The 22,796-nt window shown below is 33.2% G+C and overlaps 2 protein-coding genes across 5 annotated transcripts in view; one reads left to right on the plus strand and one right to left on the minus strand.

The window, feature by feature from the left end:
- CADM2 (cell adhesion molecule 2) overlaps positions 1-22,796 on the plus strand; it is a 948,208-nt gene that overhangs the window by 527,055 nt on the left and 398,357 nt on the right. The gene's annotated exons all lie outside the window — the stretch shown is intronic.
- LOC102509761 (ribosome maturation protein SBDS) lies at positions 5,896-6,878 on the minus strand. Its single transcript, XM_032477444.1, has one exon. It carries the CDS (start codon positions 6,747-6,749, stop codon positions 5,997-5,999), a length of 753 nt encoding a protein of 250 aa, XP_032333335.1. The 5' UTR covers positions 6,750-6,878; the 3' UTR covers positions 5,896-5,996.

Consider the following 22,796-nt stretch of genomic DNA (forward strand, 5'->3'; position numbering starts at 1 on the left):
AATTAGTAATAGTTTTAATATGTAAAAGTAATTTGTTTTTTAGATTTTGTTTTTATATATGAGGAGGCATCTACTTTGATAAACCTAATATTATGTGCATTTTCCTAGTCAAGATCTAAGTGGAAATGACCTATATTAATAGGTTTCCATTTTATCAGAATACAGTCTATGTTTAATAGTGACATGAACTGTCAATGATTTATTAAGCTCCTAAATTAACATATATTAACACACTCATAAGCCACAGTTATTTCCATAGACTGAAGTTGGGTGGAGCATTTTATAGTAAATGTGGTTTTAGCTGAGTTTCTCTTCTCTTAGTGGGATCATTAAGCATTCAGAACACACAAATAACTTTTTAGAAAATTATTTTTGTTTCCTGAGCTGTAATTCTACAACAATTCAAACTTCATATGATTTTGAAAACAGGTTAAGATTTGCTGAGAGATGGGTAGAGGGAATCTCCATTCAGTGATGACAATTTTTTGAATGATATAACTCAAAGAGAAAATTTAAGGAGTGAAGGAATTTTCAGATTAGAATTTTGCATCTAAGAAAAATTTTGCCCCAAGCACCTCCTAATAAGCCTCCCTAAAGAAATTGAGGTAAACATGCCCATGTTGACCACTGAAGTGTCTTGGAAAGGAAAGGAGTTAGTTGAGTCCTAGTTCCAGTTTGGAGACTTAACTTACGCCTCTGCTAGTTCTAAAATGAATAAAAGTAATTGTTTATGGTATAGGAAAATGTAGAAGAAAGCTTATAGAAAAAAAATTATTCCTGGGAATGTGTTCACTCTTTCCATGAGACATTCCTACATGCCCGCGGTGGCTTTCAAAGCTAAACTGGTGAAGCATGAGGGGATTACAGTTTTATCAACAGCCTGATGCTGCACCAGCAGCAGGTGCACTGGCTGCATGACCAGCAAGGCCACTGGTGCCACAGAACCTGAGTCTCTGACCGTAGTCACTCTGTGTTAACACCATTATTGATGGCTATCCAGGCAAGATAGCAGTTGCCAAGGAATGAGCTGAAGTACTAGATGTTGCTTTAAAAACATAGAGGAAAGAAAGAATGAATTAAAAAAAAAAAGACCCGGATTCAAGCGCTTGGCTCATTTCTTATATTACGACTGCCAAATGTAGCCAAAGCAGCCGTGAGAGCTGCTGCCACTCCAGAGGCAGACACGCCGCGTGGAGGAAGTTGGAAAGACTGAAAAGTCAACGCTGAAACTGAAAGCAAAGTGCCAGTTCAGATGCTGAATTGTGCAAGAACAGGATGTTTTCCTTTCCTTTTTTCACAATGAGGCATTTCTTTTACTCCCTCCTGTTTTGATCAAAGACCAATATTCTCAACTCTCAGTCACCAAATTGCTATGGTTTTGCTACGTGTTTATATTTTGCTACATGTTTATACAGTACTTCTTGGTGTATATGCTTATTAACATAGATTTACTCAAAAAATAATTAAACATTAGAACGTATGGTAAATAGAATGGCAGTCACTCATGAACTCAGGCCCAAACATCAAATGCGAATATTTTGCCATATTTTACTCAGGTTTTAAAAATGAAATAAGCTGAGTGATATCCCTGCCATATGTATCTTTGAATTTTATACATTAATATGTTCTCATGTTAATATAAATTATTTATTTGAAAATGTATATTATTGATTTTGTTCTCCGTACTGTACCCCTTGCCTAGAATAAGAGCTTCTGCATAAAAGATTCTCCAAAAGGGAATCAAAATTTTTGATTGAATGAGTGCTAATGCACTGATAAATTATCCCTTTGCAATTTTCTGTTTCATTCAGTAAAATGTTTTTGATATTTATTCATGTTCAGGCTCTTCAGGTGTTAGGTAGTAATCCAGTGTGTGACTATACAGCGGTTTATTTAGTCACCCTAATGTCCATTTAGAATGGTTCTATTTTTTCTTTTCTTTTTTTTTTTTTAATATGTCAAATAGTATCCAATAATCTTTAAGTCAAAATTCCAAATTAAGGTGACCGTCAGTACGTTGATGCCGTGTTTAATATGTGCAGTGTTTCTTGCTCAATTAGAAGACGTTAAATTTCTTGGAATAATAAATGTTACTCCATTTTCATCATTATTGCCAATAATGTCATTCAATAAAGGTTAAATGGATTTCTTAGGTAAAGAAACTCTCACTTAAAAAAAAAAAAACTTCAGAGGACATATAATTTCAGTCTCCTAGGGGAATACATATTTCCTGATTTGATCCTCCATAATAATAAGACCTTGACTTACATAAAGTTGTTTAGGAGTTCAAAACAAGAGGAAGTCTGATGTTTTTGAATACCTTCATCTCAGTGCTTACAAGCAGCATTGGAGATACATCCATGAACAAAACCATCTGTTCATCTTTTCATTCATTCATTCAGTAAAAATATTTTATTCCTGTCCTTTTTAGTGTTGAATGCTAAAATGTTAAAGGCAAATAATATATTTTAATTTTAATTTTTTTCTAATTTTAATTTTTCTAATTTAAGACTCAAATTTACAAAATATCTTGCTTCCACTTACTATGTCAGCTTTATAATTTTAAAGTGGCATTTCTTGATTATAAGCAGGAAGTAAGCAAGAAAGAATAAAACCATTTGGTAAGGAGGTGATAATAATAATCAGGAAAATTCTGAAGATAATTTTGCAAAATACTTCAGATTATAGGTGAAAAAACAGGTTCAGTGAGACCAAAAACATCCCCATAAATGTATTTCAACCTTAGTACTTGAAGCTGGGTAGTGTTCACTATGCACAGATGAATTTTTGGCTTAAATACTGTAGATGCTTTGGGAAGGAGCATGGAATCCAAACATCTAGATGTGAGTCTGACTACTGGTCTTATGAACCTTCTCATAACTGTTAACTATGAAATCAAAACAATAATACCTACTTCAACTCAGAAGACATGCATAAAGTATTTAGTGTAATTCCTAACACATGGTAGAAACGTAACAATTGCTAGCTCCCTTTTTATTAATTTCCATATTTTACAGCCTGTTCTAAAATATGCATGCACTCCTCTTTTTCCTCTATTCACCCCCACCCCGGGACTAAATGGGTAACAAATGCACAAAACAGACACTAAAATGTGGTTGCTATACTTTGTTCTTGTTACACTACTTTTACCCTTGCCCAAATCCTAGAAACTTGTCCACATGTAAATATGCCACAGTCTCCATTTTATTCTTCATTGAGAAGTTATGTAATGTGGAGAAATACTTAATTTGTGACTTAATAACATTAATTCTAAGAAAGTTATTGTACAAGAAAGGCAATGATGTCCTTACAGTTTATAGTCAAGATTCCTTGAAATGTGAACACAGCACTGAACTGAAACATTTGGTTTCTGTCGTCTTGCTCAATTTATAAACTGAAACTGGTGCTACAATATCACACAGGAAAATAAGATTTTTATTTATTAGAAAATTATTAGACAACACAACTGTGCCAGAATGTTGAAAGCACCAAGCAAATGAACTTAATAAATTATTAAAAACATGAAATTCTACTGGGATTAAGAGGAGGACAGTATCACATAAAATTCATTCAAACAGGAGCAAACCTGGCAGGATACCTGCAATAAAACCTGCTCATAGTAATACTGATTTTCAGGAGTTGAGTCAGAAGACTAGGCTGAAAATTTGATAATGAAATCAAAAACCTACCTACCCACACCACAATTGTAGATCTTTTATGGCTTAGAAAATGATTCCAAATATTGGAAAAACAGAATTTTTATGGAGGAAAAACAATTTCGTTAAAACAGGAGACCCAAACTAAACTGTTCAATTGATGTTACTCAGTTATGAGACAGAAAATACAAGGAAGAGAAACACTGGAGTTTCCTAAAGATATGAAATTGTGCATTCCAAAAATATTTATTTTCATACAACATTTTGAGAATGAAGCCGCATCTTTAAAATCTGTATTTAGCTGCAATTAAACTAAAAATAGTAAATACTTCAAAGCAAGGCATGACAAATTTCAGTTAGTCAAAGTAAAATTGTAATAAGACTGAAATAGGACTGTAATAGGACTAATTTTTTGCATCACTAATAATATGTGATCTATTATATTTTAATACTTCAATCATAGTGTATTAGGTGTTTCAAGATACGAGGAAAGCCAGTAGTTTTGTTTCTCCTTAGAGAAACAAACTGTCAGCAAAATAGCTTTTTAATTTTTGTTTTGAAGAGTAGGGTAGATAAGCGCCATTTTCAACTCTCTTGATGTCTGTGTACAGGCCAGCATGACTCCTTGAACGAAACCTCAGATTTATATAGGACCACTGGAAGTCACTAAGGGGTTCTAAGGGCAATTCTCATTTTCCTGGGAACTTAAAAAAGAGAACAGATTTCCAAGGCTTTGAGTCAAGATTTCTGTTTACTTATGGAGCCACAGAGGACAGAGGCAACTGGAAATGAAGCAAGTGACTAAAATCTCCCCCATTAATTACTGATCCCAAAGGACTGTCATACGTGATGATTGCAGTGGTGCCACAGATGTCAGGAATCACAGAACAGGGGCCTCCCTGATTATTGTGACCACGCTTCCCTTACTGACAGAACCAGTATCTTAAATGAGCAGAGCTGTTTAGTATTCATTCAAGTCTTTAATTTGTCCAAGAATATTTTAACAAAGTCCGCCCCTGAATTCCTTTAGCAACATTTAGTCTTTTCAGTTGCTTGTTTTGCCTTTATGATAAGATTGTTAATAATTTCAGGGCTGGATATGTCTTTAGTCTCTATGCACATTACTGCTTAGCATGATTTTGAAAACTTAGTTGTTCAACACTATTAGGTGAAATTTGCATGTAAATAATGTCGAAAGTCTATTGTATTCTCTTTCTTTTTTTGCATTTTTTATTGTAAATATATAGAACAATATTTAACATTTAATCATTTTAGGTGTGTAATTCTGTGGCATTAAGTACGATCACACTCTTAGGCATGCTCCCTTAAAGCAGTTGGAATTTAATGGTAATAATTATAGCATAAAAATCTTAGAGATGAGATATGCGTCAAGGAGATGAGAAGTCCCAGAGGAGAGTTTAGCCTGGATAGTCCCTTGGTCCTTCATATGAGAAGACTAAAGTTAACTGAGACAGCAAACATTCTTCAACATTGTGCAGTCCTGTCCCTATATCGATACTCCTATGAACTTTTTGCTTGATTTAAGAAGTTTATAGAATCTTTATTCTACACTTTAACTGCAAAATATTAGTAAGACGTGATGAATTTATCTTCAGAACATCAAATCATGTATTTATATACATGTGTTCATTGGAAATAATTTTAATATGCATGCTTATATGTTTTTCTTAAACCAGGAAAATATATTGGTGGATCTTTAAAAATACCTGCATGTAAATACTTAGATATTATAAATTGCAGGAAAGGAGGATCAAAATATATGAGGTGTACTGATGTACTAATTCATGATTGGAAAATGAAAACTACCCTAGCATGGTAAGAAACAACTCACCTAAGACATACTTGTCTTATTTCTAAATGTGAACTTCGAACTTTGTGAAGTACATATGTTGAATAGTTATTCTGCTGAAGAGTACTGAAATGTAATATAAAAAAGTACTTAAATATTCTATAAGGATGCAAGATATACAGCCCAAAGTTTCACATACATGTAGACCTAATTTATGCCAATCAGGGCACATCTGGCAATTTTAGGAGCCAGACAAGGATTCACTAGCCATTATGCACAAAACAGTTAACTGGGTTATGGTGCTTTTAATTGCAGATGGTATCATGCCATCTTATTCATACTTCATGGAGTTCTTATGTTTATGCTCATTGAATAGCACAGTTTATAATTGCTTATAGAGTTGTTTAATTTCCATTTCATTTGAAAATGTCAAATCGTCTGAGCAAGTATGTGGCAGATCACAGAAAGAAAAGAGGACTGTGGGAAACGAAAAGGCTTTAGTGTCTAACAGCTGAGGAGACTGATGGATGTCATTCAAACTTCTCATCTCCTTCTTCCACGTCTTTCAAATTGAGTACCTCCAAAGAACCTTTGCCCTTTGTCTCCTTTTTTCTTAGCTCATCGATTTCTCTGAAGCAGCCAGGGTCAATGAGGCACACAGTTTCTAACTGTTGATTGTAGTCTTCGATTTCTACAACCTTGATCAGAGGCTTGAGTTTCTCTTTTAGCTTCTTCTCTTCGTTCACTGGAAGAATGAACCGAAGTCTCATGTGAGCGCGTTCTATCTTCATTTTCTCCTCCAACTGCTTTATCACTTCCAAAGCCTGCTGTTTGGTACTCTTGTTGGGCTTGACTGAATAGTGGATGTCCTTCATGGCTCTCTCGATAAGGATGACGGTGTACGGCCTCTTTGTTTCAGGGTTCACACATTTGTCAGCCACGATAGTTGCAATGTCCCTAAACATCTGCTCCAGCTGTGTGTGCCGTTCTTTATCTGACACCTGAACCTCTCCTTTCGTCAAAATCTGTTTACAGATTTCAGTCTGGTCATCTGTTCCGAATGCACTGATGAGATCTTCCTTCCTTGCAACCTGACCTTTAGAAACGTTTACAAACACTGAGTGGGTCTGCAGAACTTCATCAAGGTCTTTTAACACGCCGCTCCGCCAGCCGACGACCTTGTTTTTGTAGCAGGCGATTTCGAAGCGCTTCCCGGCTCGCTTCATCCGTACCACGGCCACATTGGTTAGGCGGATCTGGTTGGTGGGGGTGAAGATTGACATTGTGGCTGCTCACAGACCAAGGTCCAGCGAACCAAGGCAGACCTGCGCCTCCGGCCTGAGGGCCACCGGCGGCTCGATGTAATCACCCGGCGGCGCGCAGCACAGCAACGCCCGCAGACTGCCCTATAAGTGAAACAATTGTTCATGTTTCTGCCAACCAGTTTGTCTAGGAAAAAAAATACTTTGAAATATAACTTGAAGCACATTTTAGGCTATTTGCATTAACTATCTTTAAGAAGGGTTTAGAGTATTTTAAGAGACTGACATTTAGAGTGCATAATCTTTCATGTAAGAAGTTTCATCTTTGTCTCCTGAGGCTTCTGTTTATATATGAAGAACACTGCAGTGTGACATTTGCTAATAGTGTCTGCTGCAGGAATGTTACATCTTCAGGGTACCTTTTAGACTTATAAATTATGGCAATTATTAATGAAATAAATGAAACCATTTTAGAGCACAGAACTGTTTATTTTTAGTGTAAACTCATTGCATTTGATGTATGCCAAATTTTCTACCCTAAAAAAGTTCTAAATTTAAGAAATATCCGTATCTCTTTGTGAATCATATCTATATTCTCCTTAAACAGAAAAAAAAGCACATTTTAAATTACCACTTATTAGGTGTGCAAACTTGGAAAATATAACTCTTCTTAGCTCTAAGATAGGGATAATTAAAGTTAAATATTTTTTAGAATTATTTTACATTTAAATAATTCCCCAAAACTTTCATCTTTTTTTTAAACTAATGCTTTTTTTTTTTTTTTTGGCTTAGGGATTCCAACTTGTTTATAAATAAGTATTTGAATGTCCACAAAAATGTATAGTATGGAATATGATTCGATACTACTCAGCCATGAAAATAAAATCATGCCATTTGCTGCAACATGGATGGACCTGGTTATTGTCATTCTAAGTGAAGTAAACCAGAAAGAGAAAGAAAAATACTATATGATATAACTTATATGTGGAATCTCAAAAAAGACACAAATAAGCTTATTTACAAAACAGGAACAGAGTCACAGACATAGAAAACAAACTTATGGTAACCAGAGGGTAAAAGGATGGGAAAGGATAAATTGGGAGTTTGAGATGTGCAGATACTAACTACTATATATAAAACAGATGAACAATAAATTTATACTGTATAGCACAGAGAACTGTACTCAATATCTTGTAGCAACCTATGATGAAAAAGAATATGAAAATGAATATATGTATGTATATGTATGACTGAAACACTATGCTGTACACCAGAAATCGATACGACATTGTAAACTGACTATACTTCAACTTAAAAAAAAAAAAAAAAAGGAAGTGCTGGCTGGCTGTAGCCAACCATGTCTCTCCAAGTCTCACTTGAGTTGTATAATAATATTTGAATGCTAGTAACTCTCCAATGCTTTTTAAAAAAATATTGCTTAATACTTCATATTGTTAACTAATCAGAATTATTGCTTGATAAAATATTCCAAATTTTAATTTTGCAAATGGCCAATAAATCCTTAATATACATAGCAAAAAACTTTGCATTTAGTTCCAAGGATTTTTTTTAAAAACAGATTCTACATGAGTTCTCATCAAAACATTAGTAATAAGAATACAAAACAAGAAATGATGCATTTTATTTAGATATTTCAAAGGCAGGTGATGAAGTTTCAGACTTAAAAACTAAGAACCAATTTACTAACCTATCTAATACCCTTGAAGTATATTTTAAGTTATGAAAAAAAAAACTCTACGGTCTTTCACCCACAATAAAAATAATCTGTCCATTGAATGTATGCATGATTTCACCCTAACAGTATATTTTAAGTCTTATTTAAACTAAGATCCAGACAATCTACAGGCAAGTGAAAAATAACTTAGGTAAAATGCAAGCAACTAGAAACATATTTTAAAATATCAACTACAGAAATGTAAAATTATAAAATAATAAGTAAATCTCAGAAGCATTGCTTTTCACTGTAGAAGTTGATTTGAACAATTATTTATTATATTTAGAGTTGAATGTATGTAACCTGATCTCCCTTATTTGGGTCAGTATGAACACATTTCTTCATTTCTCTTTAAATAAAACATTTATTTCTAGAAAATACTGAAAACTTATTAATAAATGAAACTATCTCATAGTAAGATACTGCTTTACATTATTTTTGTGTGTAATGATTGAGGAGAATATGGACTTTTAAAGTTCTTTCTAAAAGTGTTCTAATACTTAAGCAGGACAGTCAATTTACAGAATATATTATTCAGTTAATCCCAGCCTCAAACAAATAAAATGCCTTGTTGAGCACTGTTTCTGCTTTGAACCAAGACAGTGATCAGAAAAGTACTCTGCAAGCAGAGATTCAGCATGTGTGATTCAGCATGTGTGCTAGGCTGAGACTTTCTGTAACTATCAGGCAATAGCGAGAATCAGATATAACATCACCTCACCTTAATAACTCAAAATTTGGAAAATCTATTCAGTGTATTAGAATTGAAATGTGTTGAATTTTTGTGTTTACTTCAGTTGAAGTAAGTGTTGTAAACTTCTGGTACTTTCAAGTGATCTATGCAGTATCATTTGATAAACTATTCCTTTTGATCACTGAGTAGTATTCCATGGTAAGAATATATATTACAGTGTGCTTAATCATTCAATCATTGAAGGATATCTGAAGTGTCTTTCTCTGTCAGAATTATTTCATTTAGCTTAATACTCTCCAGGTTTGTCCATTTTGCTGCAAATGGCAATATTTCACTCTTTTTGTGGCTGAGTAATATTCCATTGTATGTGTTTACACACGCGCACACACACACACACACATCTTTATCCATTCATCTATTGATGGACACTTAGGTTGCTTCCATATCTTGGCTATTGTAAATAGTACTGCAGTGAACAAAATGGTACATATATCTTTTTAAATTAGTGTTTTTATTTTTTTCGATAAATACCCAGAAATAGAATTGCTATACTTTATACTTTATAATCCTATTTGTGTTTTTTTGAGAAACCTCCATACTATTTTCTACAGTGGCTGCACAAATTTACATTCCTTCCAGCAGTGCATGAGGTTTCCCTTTTCCCCATGTCCTCACCAACACTTGTATCTTATCTTTTTGGTAACAGCCAGTCTGACAGTTGTGCTGTGTTATCTCATTGTGGTTTTGAGTTACATTTCCCTGATATTTAGTGACGTTGGGTACCTTTTCATGTGTTTATTGGCCCACTGTATGTCGTCTTTGGAAAAATATTTAGTCAGGTCCTCTGCCCATTTTTAAATGAGGTTTTTTTTTGATAATGAATTACTTGAGTTCTTTTTGTATTTTGGATATCAGCCCCTTATTGGAAATATGTGCAAATATCTTCTTCTATTCAGTTGCCTTTTCATTTTGTCTGTGGTTTCCTTCACTGTGAAAAAAGCTTCTTAGTCTGATTTAGTCCCATTTGTTTGCTTTTATTGCACTTACCTTGGGGAATTTTTATAGTCTCAACAGAAGCCTAAATGGGTTAATAGTTCTTACACATGAAAATGGAGGCTACCAGGGAGAATCCCACAATTACAGGGAAAATAGTATATGAAACCCAAGTAATACACTTATGAAACCCTAATAAATAGAAATTAATACCAAAACTCAAAAAAGGAATGACATATCCTGTAAGGAGCTGAACTAATTGATTTCATCAGTACAAACTGTAATTGTATGTTTAGTTTCACTTTCATAGACACAAAGCAGTTAATGTACAGATTCTAGTATTAAAGTTCTCCCGTGCTCTAACATGAATTCTTTTCTGGCATACAGAATTTTTGTGAGTACAAAAATAGGTAGTTAAAAAAAAAAACTGACTCTGAAACTTAAATTAGAGTATTGAAAAATACATAACCTAACACAGTGAGTGGATATACTGTACATTATGACAGATGGTTGTCTTATTATCTAAGGGAAAAATACAGAATTCTGGGTTCTTCTATTACAGATAGAATCTATTGCCACAAATCTGAAAATCAATAGAACTTGTTTCAGGAGAGTACATGATTACTTGATAATTTATCTTCTACACCATCTTCCAGTGAAAGTATTACCGAGATTGTGTGAGAATCTAATCAGCTGTGGAGTGCTATTGAAAAGTAAGAGTTGCAGCTCAGAAAAGGGGAACTTGAATTAAGATTTTTAAAGAACTACCTGTTTTTTTATTTTTTAACTTTATTATAAGAATAACTAAATATTAACAGTATGATCATTATTTTTCTTATCCTTGTTATGCAAAGCTGATGGTCAAGTATGGGCTCATATACGGAGCTGCTCAGAGGCTACTCTAGAACAGAGTTCCCATTACTGCACATAGGCTGTTGCTATCTGTACTTCTGCTTGTACCATTCTGAAGTAATGATTCTATACAGAGACCATCATTTGACATAAAATTCTAATTTTTTGCCTTTGAATCTGCAAAGTAAGAACATTAAACTAATACATTATCCATATGAATGTACTTTCAAGATGTTAATAATTTATGCCAGGTATTCTCATTTTATATAATTTCTTTCCTCAAAATGGCTTTCTTCGGTTGAGTTATAAAGCTTAATGAAATAGAATTATGACCTTGGACTCTTACAGTTAAGAAAACATGACAAAATTCTCCAAATAGTTTTTTCTTTTCTGCTGATTTTTTTTTACACTACTCATTTGGGAAATGTTAACTTGGAATATGTGTATGTGTGTATGTGTTTAAACATTAAAGAAAAATAGAAAAAAATTAAAAGTAACAAATTGGTGGTTTAAAAATCAGTTAAGTTTTCTTGTTAATAATGATTATGAATATATATTTCTATGTCCTTTACTTACGGATAAATGTCTATAGCATATTGGATTCTTACATCACACTGTGGACTAAGATAACTTTTCTCATGCTTTATTGAGAATTTAATATGTTGTCTCACTCAAGGATGTTAAGGTAATTCTTACCTCTAGTTGTTGATAGATTATATCTTTTGTTAAATGAGTTTGTGGCATTGATGGACAAGTTGGTGACTATTTTGTGAAAGAGGTCTGTTTTCCAGGTAGTGTTGAACTCCTGTAATACAGTCATCAGCCCTCCTTAACCTAATGTCATGAAAGGCATGGACTTGAGACAAAGTCTACTCATAGTATGTAATGAGCTCTGATATTGCACATGTCAAACATAAGGCCAACTTCCCAATCTGTCATGTAACTAATAACAAGCTAGCTTACCAGAGCTCTAATCCAAAACTTGCTGTGAATTTTCATGTTACAAAGTTTATATGAAATATATGAATTAAAATAGCTTTTTAAAGTCTATACATACAGACACACATACACTTAAATGCGTGTACATAGTGCTCTAAAAGAGTATACATAAAATGCAATGACCAGTAAATAAAATATTTTAATCAAACAGATCTCATTGCTAGAAATGGGAAAGTTATTATTGTCTTCAGACAGAAATATAGTTTAATTCAAGATTCAAATGTCAGTAACAATATAATGTAGAAAAATGTGTGCTTTCAGTGACTATATTTCTGTTACCTATAACCATACAGTGAAAGATTAGAAATCTCTTGAATTTTAATCCAGGTTTATCTTGCAAAAATATGTGTTCTCAGGAAGGTAATTTTTCCTGTCCATATTTTGTCCATTGAATTGAGTAGCCAGATTAGGGTCCAGATCTAAGATACCTAAAATGAAACTATGACATTCACAATGGCTTGCTGACACTACAAGTTGATCTGATCTTGTTCCCTGCTTTACCCTTTGTAGAATCTTTCTCACTACTAATGTTGAGTCATTTTACTGTACTGGTCTTTATGACATTTCTGCTGAGTGCCCAGTCCCCACAATCCTCTGCCACATCACTGATACCAGTTGAGAACCTACTGTAGTGATTTGCATATGAATTAAGTGATAGTTCTAAAATTCAGCTTCTGCTGTTCTTCGCTGTCCATAGTCTGATGGGCTATTCCTGATTATGCTCTAATATATCCAGGAAATAATCACTTTATCGTTCTGTGCATCCCTCCGCTTCACTTTACCTGATGTCCTCATCTGTGTAAGGCCAGACTTTGTTCGGTTAAAGTTCAAGCAAAGCCCGTCTTACTGGTCCTTGGTTCTGGCAAGTGTTTTAGTCTTAGACATCCCCTTGCTCTTTATCCGTGTTGACTGGAATTTGGATCTTGATGATTACTGCTGTCACTCAGTGCCTGATCATAAACAAAGGATGGGCTGGCTTTAGCAACACAGTTTATCTCCTTATCTAATTAGTGCATCCTTGACTGGGGTGCTGCTAAGGCAGCAAAGTTTTGGCTTCTGGTTTTGTGCTGCTAATGAGGATTTTAGTCTGCAAATGTACTTTGCCTGTAGCAACTTGGTTTATTCTCTCCATTTTCAGTCCACTTATCATCAGTCCATTACACTGTTCCAATTCTGTAAAATGATACATAGTTACAAGATTGTGTTCCTGTTGTCTCCAGGGCAGGATCATCTGCAAAAAGTATCCTCTGGCTGAATCAGGTACAGACCCACAATCTGCTCAGCTTCCTATGGCATTGCTAACCTTCACGAACTTAGTTGTTTTATCTCTTTTAGCATCATAGAAATATTCATATGGATCTATGTTAAGCAAAAATTCCAATGTCGTAAAATGTGTAGAAAATCAACATGAAATCCTGTATTGCATGATATATTCCTTTGGCTATGCATCTAGAATAGGTATTTCTTCTTTTTTATATTAGAAGCCCCATCTATGCATTGGAAAATTTCTCCTCTCACCCAATCCACGTGTTTCTGATGAAATTATTCTTTATTGTACTTTGTGCACTCTCTAGTCGGAGGAAGGGACAAGTGGCCCTGCCCTAGCCAGTCATAGAACCTCATCCTTTTCTCCAGAAGGAAGACCTATTATCCAAGTGGGATTGGAGTCCCTCATTGAGATGAAATGGATGCTGAGAGAGTGAGCATATTTCTCTTCTATTTTTAAAATCACCTTCTGTAAGGGTATTTAACTCTTTATTAGTTTATGGCCCTTCTGGCCCTGCCAGTGTCAGGCTGAGTATGAAATACAGATGGTGGTGAAGAAAGAGGTATGGATGTCTGGATCCAGCCAGCTTTTAATGAGACTACTCCTGTAATTTCCACTTACACATACCAATAAGAAGGGTTTCTTAAAAAAAAAGTGTCAAAGTATAGTTGATGTACAACATTATATATTATAGGTGTACAAAAGAATGATTCACAATTTTATAGGTTATACTCTATTTATAGTTATTATAAGATATTGGGTATATTCCCTGTGTTGTATAATATATCCTTATTTTTATACATATTAGTTTGTACGTAATAGTTTGTACCTCTTAATCCCTACCTTCAAGTTGCCCCTTCCCCATTCTCTCCTCTACACTGGTAACAACTAGTTTGTTCTTTGTATCTGTGAGTCTGCTTTTTGTTATATTCACTAATTTGTTGTATCTTTTAGATTCTACATATCAGTGATTTATACAGTATTTGTCTTTGTCTGACTTATTTCAGTTAGCATAATGCCCTCCAAGTCCATCCATATTGCTGCAAATGGCAGATTTTCACTTTTTATGACTGAGTAGTATTCTAATATATGTATGTATATATATATATAAATACGTATATATCTCTCACATTTTTATCCATTCATCTATTGATGGACATTTAGATTGCCTCTGTAGCTTGGCAATTGTAAATAATTCTGCTATGAACGTTGGGTGTACATGTATCTTTTCAAATTAGTGTTTTGGGGTATTTCGGATATATATCCAGAAATGGAATTGCTGACTCATATGGTAGTTATATTTTCAATTTTTTGAGAAACCTCCATATTGTTTTCTACAGTAGCTACATCAGTTTATATTCCCACCAAAAGTGTGCAAGGGTTCCCCTTTCTCCACACCCTTGCCAACATTTGTTACTTGTGTTCTTTTTGATGATAGCCATTTTGACAGGTGTGAGGTGAAATCTCATTGTGGTTCTCGGTTGCATTTCCCTGATGATTAGTGATGTTTAGTATCTTTTCATGTGCCTGTTGGCTATCTGCATTTCTTCTTTAGAAAAATGTCTATTCATTTCTTCTGCCTGTTTTTTGGATAGGTTACTTTTTTTTTATATTGAGTTACATGAGCTGTTTATATATGTTGGATATTAACTCCTTATCAGTCATATCATTTGCAAATATTTTCTCCCATTCAGTAGATCGTCTGTTCATTCTGTCAGTGGTTTCTTTTGCTGTACAAAAGCTTTTAAGTTTAATCAGTTCCCATTAGTTTATTTTTGCTTTTATTTCCTTTGCTTTAGGAGACAGATTCAAAAAACATTGCCACAATTTATGTCAAAGAGTGTTCTGCCTGTGTTTTCCTCTAGCAGTTTATGGTTTCCAGTCTTACATCTAAGTCTTTAATCCATTTTGAGTTTATTTTTATCTATAGTATTAGAGAATGTTCCGGTTTTCTTCTTTTGCATGTAGCTGTCCAGTTTTCCCAGCACCACTTAATGAAGAGACTGTCTTTTCTCCACTGTATATTCTTGCCTCCTTTGTCATAGATTCACTGACCATAAGTGTGTAGGTTTATTTCTGGTCTCAGTCATTTTCCATTGATCTTTGTGTCTGTTTTTGTGCCACTGTCATGATGTTTTGACTATTGTAGCTTTGTGATATAGTCTGAAGTCAGGGAGCATGATTCCTCCAGCTCCATTCTTCTTTCTCAAGATTGTTTTGGCTATTTGGGATCCTTTATGTTTCCATACAAATTTTAAAATTACTTTTTCTAGATCTGTGAAAAATGCCATTGGCAATTTAATGTGTTACATTGAATCTGTAGATTGCCTTGGGTAGTGTGGCCATTTTAATAGCATTCTTCCAATCTGAGAACACAGTATATTTATTTCCATCTGTTTGTGTTCTCTTCAATTTCTTTCATAAGTGTTCTATAGTTTTCTGAGTACAGGTCTTTTACTTCCAAGCTATTTTATTACTTTTAATGCAATAGTAAATGATAGTGTTTCCTTAATTTCTTTCTGATAGTTCAGGTTTTTTTTTTTTTTTTCCTTTTTGCTTAACCTAGTTTCAATTACAATCATTTAAGCAAGAGACTTTGATTTGCCAAAAACATACCCTTTAAAAATGATTCTTAATAGTTTGATAATCAAATGGTTTGGTAGATTTTCATGCAGGATAAAAAGAGATAATATGGAATATTTCTTTTAACATGATACTGATAGATTATATTGATTATCTGTAATTGCATACTTGATAATATTATTATGGAAAAATGGCTGACAAGAACTCTGTAAAACATAACCTATTTATGTGTACAGGTTAGGTTTTTTCCACAGAAAATATTTAAGATGACACTTGTAGTATAGTAAGATGTTAGGTAAACTGTTGAGCAAAAGAAAGGAAGGGAGATTGCAAGTGGAAATGTATTACAGATATATTTTTAAAATAGAATGCACAAATATATGTAATGAAGATTTTTAGCAAGCTGCAAGTAACTCAACATACCATGAGCTTAGGACTAAAGGTGGCAATCAACATAACATGTAAGCAGAAGTCTATGAAGAGCTCTGAACATTTCTCTGAACCTTAGTTCCATTATTCATAACATGGAGATAAGAATGATACTTTTCCTGTAGGGTTTTGTAAGTCTTAATACAGTTTGTGGAAAGTGCTTAGCCAAAAAATTGCTCAGTAAATGGTTATTGCATTAATTTTTTAGAGAAAATAAATTATGTGAATTTCCTAGTGTATCCCACAGATGGTCAATTTTACTTTAAACATAATTTATATATTGTAAAAACTAGTTATATAAGCAGTAAATTTACATCTTTTCAATAAAAAGATTTTCGTAAAGAAAATCATCTCTATTGATTTATTGTTTGCCTGACGAAATAGGCAAGACTGGCCTCTGGTGGTAGTATCTTAGAACTGCAGATGTACAGTCCCCATAGCTGAGAAATGGTTGAAAGTACTTGCCAGATTGAAACTGCATGACAGCTTCATTTGAGAATAAAAAATAATCTGGAAGCATCAAATATGAATTCTTTCCAGATAGGTTCTGTCAAAGCCCTGAATCTGAGAGATATTTTTAAAGATGAGTTTACAGCAGTCCTTCCCAAAAGCCACCTTAAAAACTGAGAAGTCGCATATATATACATATATACACACACACACACACTGTGTACACACAGACACTTTATGCACACATACCCATATATATTTGTTGGTGTAACACATATTTCATCTCTTGGAAGTTCTGTCTTCTTTTGTAAAATGTTAGTAACAGTATGTTATTGCTCTTTTGTTTGTTTATTCATTTGGATTTAATGTTCTAACTTCTCAAATTGAGGAGTTGGCAGTACTATATAAATTCTCACATTTTCTTTAAAAGTTGTGCTTTCTCCCCAATATAAGTTTTAAAATATTTTATCTCTATTCATGTAGTAATCCTTTAGTGTTTACCAAGAGCCCCCAAGAAGGGACAACAACAAATGGAACATAATTGCTAACAACATCCTATTGTTATTTAACCAAAATAAAGACCATTGTAACAAAATTCTCCTAGATATCAAGTCTAGGAGAAGACATTTGTCTCTATCAATGAACTGTTAAGCTTCCTATATAGACAGTGAAATTTATATAATCCATCTGAATGTTATTGTTTCTCTGTTTTTTGCTGATTATAACGGGTTTTCCAGCTTACATTGTGGATTCATCATTTATAAACTAACTACAAATTTTAGTTCCTTTTAGCTGCATTTTAATGACAATGATTTTTCAAACATTTTCTATTAAAAACACATTTTAAATTTAGCATTGAAGATTAAAGCCTATTTTTATGGTTGTTTTGTTGTTTTTTAAAAAAAATAGTTTCTTAAATATTCTGCTGTAATTCTTTCAAAAACATTTCTATGTAAAATCAGACAAATAGAAGACATTTCTTAGAAAACTATATGTTCTGTTTTAAAAACAGAGGTTCCATTCAGTCTCCCAAATCAGGTCCTCTTTTCCACTGAAAAATTCTCCTCTAATATTATAGGATTTATACAAACTTTCCTTATTAATCTCTCCTCATTTTTTTTTTTCCATTTAGCTTTCATGTGCTGACAGGTAGGAAGTCAGTATTGTCAGATGTACTGATGATTAGGTAGTGTTTTAAAACAAAACTAACAGCACAAAAGAGTGTATTCCAAAAGGTCAATCAAAAGACACACCACTCATCCCCTGCAAACCTTTTACCATTGCATCAAATGGATTGTGTGCAGTATCACTTTGAGAGTAGGCCCCGGGTTTTCTTTTAAAATAGATTTTCATAGTGGTATAATAGAGATGTTTTGTAATGAGAGTTAAATGAGGTTAAAAACAGGGCAAAGGCCATACAGTTTTTTGTAACACTCTAAATAGATCAAGACTTTAGAGTTGTTTTGTTTAAGAGCCCTTCTAGAAGGTAAATTTATATGCAGTTCAAGCACTTGAAACCATAATTTATTCGTCAGCATCGCTTTGTCTAGCTATTCTTCATGAAATAGCATCATGATACTTTGCAATGGAATGTGATTGTGCAACCCGATATTACTTATGTGTGCTGATAAAAGAGGAAACGATGATTGTATTCTTATTCTTTTGCATACTATGAATTTAAATTTCAATTAAGTTAGATTAGATATTCTGTTCTATGCCATCTTTATTTAACACTAGTGGTGATTAGTTTCTAATTTCAATTGCTATTGATACCAACTTTATACCCTCCCATCTGTGAATATAAAGTCAAGGCATTCACACATTTCCATTATATTTATTTGTGTTTGAAATTTACATTTTAAAATATCTTAAAATTTAACTAAGTGTGAAATGTTTCAAATTAAGAGCCACAGTTTTCTAAACATTAAAACACAATGTCAGATATTAAAGTTCAGAGCTGGTAAATTTTTTAAGCTAATTTCAAGTTGTGTCTTATTTTCTTAAATGAATAAATGAATGAATGAATACACAAATAAATGATTTTCAAGTACCTTAAATCCTGCACTAATATTTAAAACAACTAATTTGCAAGATACTTACATTAAAGTTAGATTGATTTGAGCAAGTAAGTTTGAATCATTAGCTTAATGCATAGTGTTTGAAACCTAATTCTTTTAAAATATAAAACTTCTCTGTAAACCTTCATCCTTATTTTTTTCCCCCTGTATATTCTTTGCAACCTACTGAATACCAGGCATCCACTGACTGTAGGATTCTTCCCTTATTCTCTGCCTTACCCCGCATCTGTTTGATTCCACTGTCACTGCCCTAGTTTAGAGCCTGACAGTAAACTCCTAGATGGCATGTCTGACTAGCAAATTCACCTTCCACAAAGCTGCTAGACCAACTTGTCTAAAATGTAAATTCAATCAGTGTACTCTATGGCTCCCCATTGCTTAATGATAGAGTCATGTTTTTGAAAATAGAGTGAGATAGCTATTGATTTATTCCATGTAACTATACTTACTTTGAGTTTGAGAACATAATGGCAAAATTAAGTCTCAGAGTTACTGAAGCAGTGCCATAAGCCAAAGGATGCAGAAAGTGAAAATGGAAATGGCTGTTGATATTAATTACATTTTGACTACCTCCAAGAAACCAGCAGAGACTAAATCTCATCATAATTGACAGCATAAGACTAGAAATCTGCGTATTAGAAAAATTGTTCAAAAATCCACAGTTGTCACCCTTTTTGGGTAAGGCAGCAGACTGATTGCTGGTAGTCAGGAGATTGGGTGCTAAAATGACTCTCCTTCATTTCTCTCTAACTAGGTGACAAGTCCCTTCCCTGTTTGCTGCCTTAGTCTCTACATCTGTCAAATGGGGGTAGTAATGCCTCACCTTTGTCCTAAAGGAGAAAATGAGAAAGAGATGTCATATCACTACAAATCTAGTAAAAACTAGAATTTGTAATTCTTTATTGCTGGCAAAGTGTTTTCAAATATTTTAGGCCATTTGATTGTCACAATAAGGCAGTGGTTAAAACTCTATCAGATGCTAGACACCTTTTATGTAACAAATATTTTGTAATGCTTTCTTTGCAAAATGAAATTAACAGATAATATAATTACAATACATATGAGATTTTTATAAGATAAATATAATAAAAGGAGTATGACTCAAAAAAATTTTAGTGACTGAAATTATTAAAGTAATAATATAAAATAAGAGCCAGTTTCCTAATAAAACACACTTAAAATAATTGATGGCCTTCTGCAAATAAAAAAGGGGCTCAGTATATTTTTCTGGTTTACATAAATACATTTATATGTTTGTGTGCATGTTTTTATGTGTACACATGCATTGTGTAGTATGTGAATGTTTATATATACATACGGGAGGAAGTCATCAGTCTGATTTCTTGGTATACAAATACCTCAAATAGGTAAATATTTCTACTCAGCTAAGTCATTGTCAATGGCTTTGACATCAAAATTTTCAGGACAACAAAGAATCAGTTCCATCAGTTTTTCAGTTTATAGCAGTTATTTGGAATTAAGATCATTCATATTATTTAAAACTGGGAAGATTTGAAATTTAGACAATTTATTGACCCATTTAATAATTTTAATTGTTTACTACAATGCCATCAACTTAGAATTTAGACACATTTTTCCATATTATATGTAGGAGAACATTATCTCCAGTAGGAAGTATCAAATTGCCATGTGTCACTTACATTTTACTATTTCCTTTGTTCCATTTAAGAAAAGGAAAAAGAAAAAGGAACTTTTCTAATGCGTCTTAGTTTGTGGAAAACTGTGGGTGGTAATTTAAAAGGTGGTTAGAAAATTATCCCCTAAAGACATTTTAGGTTAAACAACTTTCAGAGTAAGATTGGAACTAACCCTAAGGTATTGGAATGCAGGGGTGACGTGGGTGGTAAAGGTGGCTTGTGGCTAGAAACTAATTAGCATTGAATAAATTACTAATCAAATTTCCTTTTTCAAATATAGGTATGATTTATTCCAGGGAGGGTCTTGGTATAATTGACCTAAATATTGACCTATTTTTGCTGTCTTTTTTGGTGTCAAATAGAAGACTTTTGATAAATGGAAATTGTCAAAGGACTTTTTAAATGTTATTTCATTAACAAATTTACGTTTTTGGTAAACTATAATGCATAGCAAATCCAATTACAAAAATCTTGCAAAGTGCTGTGTAAATTTTTGTTTATGATAGCCTTGAGTTAGTATCAAATTTTGTTTGTGAGAATTGAGTGAGTTAGTACATGTAAAGTAGTTTAGAACAAGATTTGGCAAATACTAAATGCTCTGAATATGTTAGCTATCATTATTACTATTATATGTAGATTCATTCCAATATATGAAGGTATAGATTTCTATATGCATGCAGTTTCAAAGAGTAGTACATTAACATATCCAGCATTGCTTTAGGGTTTTTTGTTTGTTTTCACTTGTTGAGACTATTGAACATAAATTATCATTTTTTGGAGTATTTCCATAGATTACTTTTTTAATGATTTCTTTTCCCATAGTTTTTAGGAACATGTCTATTTTTCTGGAATGATTTCAATCACGTGAGTTTACATTGTATATAAATCTGTTTCAGCAGTAATTAACATCTACATTTGAATATTCTTTTAAAATATTTTCACATTCTCTTATTCATTAGATCAATCAACAAACAACAGAGATATGACATACTGAACAGTAGGTCCGTGAACAAATAGCTATAACATCCCTTTTAGGAAAGAAGCTAATATTAAAGGATGAAACTTATATGAGTAAAAATAATTATCTGTTATCATAATTACTAAGCAGAGATGTCTAAGAATTAGAACAAATCCTGAAGAAGTCAGTAAAGATCTTGTGAGTAAGTAGGAATTTATGAAGCAAGAGAATGAAGGGATATGTGAGGAAGAAAGTATGTTTCAAGAAATCTAGTCATTGCAACAGCATTTAATAGTTGCAACAAAATTACAAACAATCCATTGTTAAATTACTTTTAATTTAAGAAGATTTTAGAATTGAACCCTGCAACACTTGAGAGCTTACCCAATAATCCCTGGAGCAGAATAAACCTGCTTACATGTGGAAAGCTGGGCTATCGTGTCTTTATTTCCCAGAGATCTGATAATTACCTGGACAATTTCGAGACAAAAGTAGAGCCAAATAAAGACACCATTAGACACTGCAAATGCTTAGTGAGCTCCATGAATATTTAGGCTTCAAAGAAAGGTGAACTGAAGGTTTTAAGGTATGAAGTCTGGTTAAGATGTATTTTAAACCATGGTGTTTAATTTGCAGTTGTTATTTCAGAGTTACTCAGTAATATTTTGAAGAAAAAATAAACAAGCAAATAAAGTATGAAAAGTAACGAGTCAGAAATCATAGTTAGATAAACAAGCGAATCTACAAGTTGTTCAAGTAGATGATAAATTATTAATTTTAATATGCTTGGTAAACAATTTTTAAGACTTTTTATTGCAAAGGTAGTATAAAAGCACTGTCTTAGTCCGTTTGGGCTGCCATAACAAAATACCACATACATGATGGCTTAAACAGCAGAAACTTATTTTCTCACAGTTCTGGAGGCTAGAAGTCCAAAATCAGGGTTGCTAGCATGGTCAGATTCTGGAGAGCTCTCTTCCTGGCTTGCAGGTGGCACTCCTTTTTTTTACATAAAAAATAAGAAAAATCCAGGTGTCTGGAAAGCAGTCTATAGAATATTGATAATATTCTCTTGGGAATATTCTGTATATTTCAGTCTGTAGGAAATTAATCCCTCCACCTTAATCATTTCTACCTGGGCTCATTTTTATACGAAGATATAAAGTTCAAATTTAAATACAAACAGTATGCAAATAATATTATGCCATCCATTTATCTATAGTAATGCAAAGAAATTCCAATACTTAACTACTTAGTTTTTTGTGTTTATAAATATATGTTACAGTATTTGTCACCAAACAGGAATTGGGTTGCCTGCACCAAATGGTGCTATATGTGTGAAAAAGTACCCCCTTTTTGTCCCCGATATTCA

The sequence above is a fragment of the Camelus ferus genome, chromosome 1, assembly GCF_009834535.1.
Source record: "Camelus ferus isolate YT-003-E chromosome 1, BCGSAC_Cfer_1.0, whole genome shotgun sequence".
Lineage (NCBI taxonomy): Eukaryota > Metazoa > Chordata > Mammalia > Artiodactyla > Camelidae > Camelus > Camelus ferus.